General features: G+C 34.7%; 2 protein-coding genes across 2 annotated transcripts; one reads left to right on the plus strand and one right to left on the minus strand.

Annotated features, from left to right (window-relative positions):
• The first annotated feature begins 514 nt into the window (after positions 1 to 514).
• On the plus strand, positions 515 to 994 carry LOC131614461 (secreted RxLR effector protein 161-like). Its single transcript, XM_058886042.1, has one exon. The coding sequence runs from the start codon at positions 515 to 517 to the stop codon at positions 992 to 994; it is 480 nt and encodes a 159-aa protein (XP_058742025.1).
• A 3,325-nt stretch (positions 995 to 4,319) lies between these two features.
• On the minus strand, positions 4,320 to 6,652 carry LOC131612156 (F-box protein CPR1-like). Its single transcript, XM_058883968.1, has 2 exons — positions 5,185 to 6,652; positions 4,320 to 5,033 (listed from the first exon to the last, which is right to left on the minus strand). Exon 1 carries the CDS (start codon positions 6,386 to 6,388, stop codon positions 5,279 to 5,281), a length of 1,110 nt encoding a protein of 369 aa, XP_058739951.1. The 5' UTR covers positions 6,389 to 6,652; the 3' UTR covers positions 4,320 to 5,033; positions 5,185 to 5,278.
• Between the last annotated feature and the right edge of the window lie 336 nt (positions 6,653 to 6,988).

A 6,988-nucleotide genomic window follows, 5' to 3' on the forward strand; every position in this document is an offset into this window, starting at 1 on the left:
TATAAAGTCGATTCTCCCGCCGTGTTACAGAATGAATATAATTTAACACCTGATGAACCAGAGACATCCAACAGACAACAAATAACACCTGATGAGCCAAAAACATCCAACAGACAACAAAGGCATAGTATATTACCATCTAGACTACAAGATTGTGTTTTGGGTAATGATAATGACCCATCTGATGAGGAGAATATCAACTTTGCTTTATTTGCAGATTGTGAGCCATTTACTTTTGAAGAAGCAGCTGATGATGAAAATTGGAGAAAAGTCATAAATGGAGAAATCAATGGAATAGAGAAGAATAAAACATGGGAGCTGATAGAGTTTCCAGCAGAAAAGAAAGCTATAGAAGTGAATTGGGTGTACAAGATTCAGGGAGGCTATGATTCAACATTTTGAAATGACAGATTTAGGCCTAATGTCCTATTTCCTTGGCATTGAGGTCGTCTAACAAGATGATGGAATTTTCATTTCTCAAAAGAAGTATGCAACTGATATTCTAAAGTTCAAGATGGGACATTCAAAGCCAGTTTACACACCTGTCGAAGAAAAGTTGAAGTTGTCAAGAGAAAATGATGGAAAAAGAGTAGACTTAACTCAATATAAAAGTTTGATCGAAAGCCTGAGATATTTGACTGCGACAAGACCAGATATAGTTTATGGAGTTGGATTGCTCAGCAGATTCATGGAAGAACCATGTGTTAGTCATTGGCAAGGAGCTAAGAAGATTCTTCGTTATATCAAAGGTACACTGACTGGTGGAATTTTTTATGCTAGTAATAATAAAGTGAAACTTGCTGGATACACAGATAGTGATTGGGATGGAGATATAGAAACAAGAAAAAGCACGTCAGGGTACGCATTTCATTTGGGCATAGGTGCAATTTCATGGTCTTCGAAGAAACAACCCGTTGTTGCACTTTCTACTGCTGAAGCTGAATATATTGCAGCAACCAATTGTCCTACTCAAACCGTATGGATGAGACACTGAAGCATAAAACATAAAACCATAGATATTTTACATATATTCGGGGTTTTCTGTCCATGGCAGATGACCTTTTTTTGTAGTGAGAAGAATTTTGGAAGTAATATATCATAAGCAGAATAGTCCTAGAAAGATATATTGCGACAACAAGTCGGCAATTGCACTGAGTAAGAATCCGGTTTTTCATGGATGTTCCAAGCATATTGATATTCGATTTCACAAGATAAGAGAGTTGATAGCAGAGAAAGAAGTGGTGATCGAGTACTGTTCCACTGAAGAATAAATTGCAGACATATTTACGAAACCTCTAAAGATTGAGTTATTTTACAAATTAAAGAAAATATTTGGAACGATACAAGCTTGATTTAAGGGAGGAAATATTGACTAATTAAATCAGTGGAAAAAATTGTAGAGGTTGGTTGGAAAGAGAAACTAAAAGACCTTAGATGGATATTAAGTTTTTTCTTAATCATTAAGTATTATGTAGAAGTATAAGTTGACAAAATTAAAGGGCTAGAAGAATTTAGAAGCTACAAGAAAACTAGTGGAGAACCTATCACCGTCTCAAATTAAATGCTTGCATGTTAAGTATCTTAATCATTAAGTTAGTAATTCAAAGACTATATAAATGCATGTAAGATATGCTTTGTACAATATCAGTTTTCAAAAATAAAAACAAGAGTTGAATATCACTTCCTCTCATTCTCCATATTATTATTAGTGTCTATTATATGTCCCATTAGATAACATTTCCTTCTTTTAATCCAATTAAAATAAATTTTATTACTCTATGATCGAACTTAGTTCTATGAGCATAGATGCATAGCATAGCAACCTAAAGATTTAAGATGAATTAAAACGGGTGGCTCTTTACGAAGAATTTGATAATGTGATTTGTTAGAAAGAACGGGAGTAGGTATTCGGTTTATTAAATGCATGACATGTTGGACAGCAAAATTCCAAAGAGATTTTGGTAGATTTGCTTGAAAGAATAAATCTCTAGCAACATTCAATATATATTGATGCTTTCTTTCGAATGTCCTGTTTTGTTGAGGAGTTTCCGCACAAGTTCTTTGGTGGATAATTCCTTTACTTGAAAGAAAATGATGCATAATCAACTCAATGCCATTGTCACCTCTTAAACATTTTAGCTTAGTGTTAAATTGTGTTTCAATGAAGGAGATGAAGTTTATTAAATGTTTTCTAGTTTCAGCTTTTGATTTCATCAAAATCACTCAAGTGAATCTATTAAAGTCATCGACTAATGTAAGAAAATATTTATGACTTAGAACATGTATATGAGAATACAAACCTCAAATATCAGCATGAAGAATATCAAAAACATTAGAGGTTTAAGTAATGCTTACTAAAATGAGACAACATTCTTTGTTAAGAAAAATGACAAATATCACAAGCAACTTTATCTTTATAAAAGTGAAAAAAGGGAAATTGAAAAGATATACATTGGTGTCTAAGAGAATAAATACGCCCAAATCTCATATGCCATAAGGCAGAATCAGAAACTAACATTGGAATTACAATTTGAAATAGAATGAAAAGGTTTAAAGAAAACCAAATTAGGAACCGGCATGGTTGCTTGCATATCAATTGTGTATAAACCATCAATTAATCTAGTTCTACCAATCACTTTTTTTCTTGGTATTGTCCTGCAAAAATGTACAGGAGTCGGCAGTAAAAATAGTAGAACAATTATTTTCTTTAACTAATTGAGGAATAGATAGGAGATTAGTATGAAAGTTTGTAACAAATAGAACGTCAGTAAGCTACATATCAAGAGAAAAATAGACAGTTCCAATTAAATTGGAAGTGGCAATAGTATTGTTTTGTAAGTGAATTATTATAGGTTTGATAGGATGGCTATCAATAAGTAAAGAAATATTGTTGGTGATGTGATATGTGGCTCTTGTATCGATAATCCAGGAGAGAGAGTTCTTACCAAAATCAATATTGGTGTTGGTGTTTAGGACAAGTGAATAATTAGAGTTGGAATTGAGTTGAATGAAAGTTATATTGGCAGAGTGCGTTTTAGATGAAGATTGTTGCATTGATCTTTTGTGAAGGAAAAACCATTATTGGATTTCTCAAAGGTAGAATAGGATTGAGCTGGTTCTGCATTGTTAACAGCTGAAACCAAATTTTGAGAACTATTTGAGTGTCCTCCATGGTTGGTTCTAGCATGTCTTCATTGTATGATTGGTTTTGTTACAATAAATGCAAAGCAGATTCTGATATGAGCCTCGACCTCCACCATTAAACCTTCCACAACCACGACGATGATAACCTCCTCGGCCTTGGGAAGAAGCAGCGTTGACAGAAGTTTTAACTTAGATTTTGATTCACAATCGGTTTCAGCAATAACAGAAATATGAAATTGATGTTCTTGTTGTGTGAATAGCACAAAAGCTTTGGCAACAGAGGGAAAAGGATCCATTAACATAATTTGAGATCGAACATGAGAATACTCATCATTTACCCCTTTCAGAAACCTAATGGTATAATCCTGATCTCTAAATATTTTTAAAGATTGATCTGCTCCACAAGAACATTGAATTGCACATTTACATGTTGGTAATTGACGAAAATTCTCTAACTCATCCCATAGCGATTTCAATTCAGTGTAATAACGAGAGACATCAAGAGTTCCCAGAGACATTCTACAAATAGATTCATGTATAATAGCAATTCTAAACATATCACCTTGATCAAATCGAGCGTGCAAATCTTGCCAAACATCATAGGCTTTGTCGTAGATAACAATTGATTTGCAAAGATTCTTTGAAACTGAACGCTGAATCCATGCAAGAACAAGACTGTCACACTGATTACATTGATTGAAGAGAGCATCATATTTCGATGGAATTGTAATTGTTTCATCAACAAAAACGATTTTGTTCTTCGACATTAAAGCAACGCATCGATTTTATCCAAGATTGAAAGTTAGGGGTTCCTTGTATAGGAGGTGAAACAAGATCGATCGATGGATTTTCACTAGGATGGAGAAAGAAAGGATTGGATACGTTCGTTGCAAAATTAGCATATGAATCAAAGCTCGGATTCGTCATTTTTTGATGAAAATTAAAGGGAAAAAACTATTGAATCAAAGATGAAATAGAAATGACTCGAAACAATGCATCAAGAAAGGATGATCATAAAGAAAAATTACGGATCCAGAGCTCAATGATTGAACACTGATACCATCCAAGAAAAGAGATAAAGAAGAAGCAATTTTCATAATTATTCAATCAAATTGAAGTGATAGTGTAGGCTACACACATTATAAAAAGTGATCAAACTAATAATATTATTAGCACAAAATCACACGTTTAAAAATTGGTAATCAACATTCATAATATTTTCTACAGCTCACTACATTTTTTGAATTAGGATTATTCTAAAAGAAAAATATATTCTTCAAATCTCCATGCTGGCACTGCTGTCGTTAGTCTCTTCGCTATCAATAACAAACACTGTCATTTTGTTTTCTAGCATCAATAATTTTTCCCTCTGAAATCATATTTGAATTCAAAATTCCAATTGAGTAACTTTTTTTTTAATATATGTGGTATCCAACCATTCAGATCGACTAATCCACATAGAGGGCCCTTGAGGGTTTGGAGTTTCTTTTTGGTTCCGGGCACCATCGAACTCGAGACCCCAAGGGGAGCAAACCCTTGGGACCCGAGCTCCCTTCCAGTTGAATAACTTGATTTTCAGCCCCAGAAGCAGTCAATCATTTGAGCATTCAACTAATGAAATATTTCATGAGTCCACAGTGCAAACCTTTTCACTATCTCATAATGGAGTCATCATGCTTCTAAAACAATATATTATTGCTATAGAAACTTTGTTTATAAAAAAGGTCAATATGATCTTATTTGTTTATTCATAGTTTCATACATAAACTAATTACAAATATAGTGTAGACTAAACTAAACATCATATGCATTAACATGGCATGTAGTTCGCATAACTAGTGTCCATTGACGAGTGATTTTTCCAGCTAAAGGAAAGACGTGATATCATCCTACAATGCAATAAGTTCTGCGTCAATATGTCAAGCTCACAAAAAAACAGTAAAATAATGGAAGGAAACAAATTGCTAATGTAGTAATGTTTACATAAAGAAAACATATAAAATACTGCAAAAGAGAAAACATTATCATCCTTCATGATACCTGGAATTCAGAGTGCAAGATAAATATAAAGAAAAGCATAAATGCTAACATTTCCCAATCAGGTTCTTCTTGTTTGTTATCACTACTCATATTCTTAAGCCTCCTCAGCGCCACAAGGGAGTGATAGCAGAGAGTCTGTATACACAACCATTTGGGATCTTATGAATCTCTCTGTGTCGATTCCCTTACCACAGGAGTGATGCTCTAGCAGCTGTCCTTTGTCATTAAACTTCATCAATCTACCTCTACCGTCTGTTCCAATCATATCACCAGATTTTGTAATGAACCTTATGGACAAAGAATGGAGCATAACAGGATCGACAGAAAATTCAAGAATCTTAGTCCAAGATGAATGCACAGCATAATTTTGCATCACATATATCCTAACCGTACGCTTCTCCACAATCGATGCACAGATGAGCCCACCAAGTACTGACAAACCGTATATGTCAGGACCATCGTCATTTGTAGCACCATCATCATATGGCAGAGCTATCTCTGACATTTTCCTTTCCTTAATATCAAAGGCAATAATAACCTCTCTTATCTCAAAATTAAAAACCACCCAATGAATAGCATCATTCAAGAACAACCCAACATCGTCATATGTGGTCGTAATAAGATAAGTAAAATGAGAATCAACCTCAATCTGTTTCCACTTATTAGCTCTCAATGAGAAAATCTCCAAGTTAGTATAAGGAGCAGCTTTGCAAGACAGCAAAACTATCAAATAATCATCAGTTGAATGATCATAAGCAAAACCGTATAGATGATTGTAAAGACGGAGTTTGGAGGCCGGTATTTTTTTGTGGACACCAGTGGATGGATTCCATAGATAAAAGTCTGAGTAAGTGCGCAAAAATATAAAGCCTCTACAGGAACCTCTAATTTCAGTTCCAGGACAAATACCCGGAGGCCGAAAATGATGGGTTAGTGGAGCATATGATGAATCATCGGTAAGCGATGCATCAAAATCAACAATTAGGGCTTTAGGATCATTGGGAGAATATGTTTTTAAAAAGACAAGGCCATGTGTTGTGGGTGAGGCAGCAAGTTGAAAATGTGAAGTTGCAAATTTGGGATCGGAAATAAGAGAGAGCCATGACTTACAGACGCATTTACATTGTAATAGAGTCTTCACCGGCAACCTCAGCAGGATTTCAATTATGAGTTCCTGGGGCAGACCATCGCTCTTCTTCGCCATTTGTTGTTGCCGAACAGAGTGGTTAAAATTTTCTAAAGCTCGAATCAGATTCGGCGGATTTTGTTTGCTTGGATGGGTGTTCAACTTCCTACTGGGTTCAAAGTTTTGAATTCTCTGAAAGTTTTCGACTCCTTGTTGGCTGGAAAGATTAAGAAAAAGCTAAGGAGCAATTTTCTGGTAACATGAAATTATTTTCATAGGTGCTTCTTTAGATATTTCCTTGGGGATTTGGATTAATTTTTTTAGTGGGATTGGTTGGGTTTATGTAATAACTGTAGTTATGAGGTTAGGTGGAAAGATTGGAATTTGGAAGGTTATGCTATTGATTGTCTGTTCGACTTAAAAGGACCCACTAAATTTGGTGGTATAAAAGGGAGCACTAAATATAATATATTTCTTCACACATTTCAAATATTTAAGCGGCTGTATTATACTTTTCAAATATCCTTACCATTTATCTAAAACACTAAGGCTCTGTTTGGTAAAACTAGTTGATAGCTGATAGCTGGTAGCTGATAGCTGGTAGCTGATAGCTTTTAGCTGGTAGCTGGTAGCTGATAGCTGGTAGCTGATAGTTGATAAGATAATGTGAGTGTTTGG

The sequence above is a fragment of the Vicia villosa genome, linkage group LG6 (genome assembly GCF_029867415.1).
Source record: "Vicia villosa cultivar HV-30 ecotype Madison, WI linkage group LG6, Vvil1.0, whole genome shotgun sequence".
NCBI classification, from domain to species: domain Eukaryota; kingdom Viridiplantae; phylum Streptophyta; class Magnoliopsida; order Fabales; family Fabaceae; genus Vicia; species Vicia villosa.

Bases quoted from the DNA above. Each gene is read 5' to 3' on its own strand.
- LOC131612156 (XM_058883968.1), bottom strand. From the start codon at position 6,388: ATGGCGAAGAAGAGCGATGGTCTGCCCCAGGAACTCATAATTGAAATC.
- LOC131614461 (XM_058886042.1), top strand. From the start codon at position 515: ATGGGACATTCAAAGCCAGTTTACACACCTGTCGAAGAAAAGTTGAAG.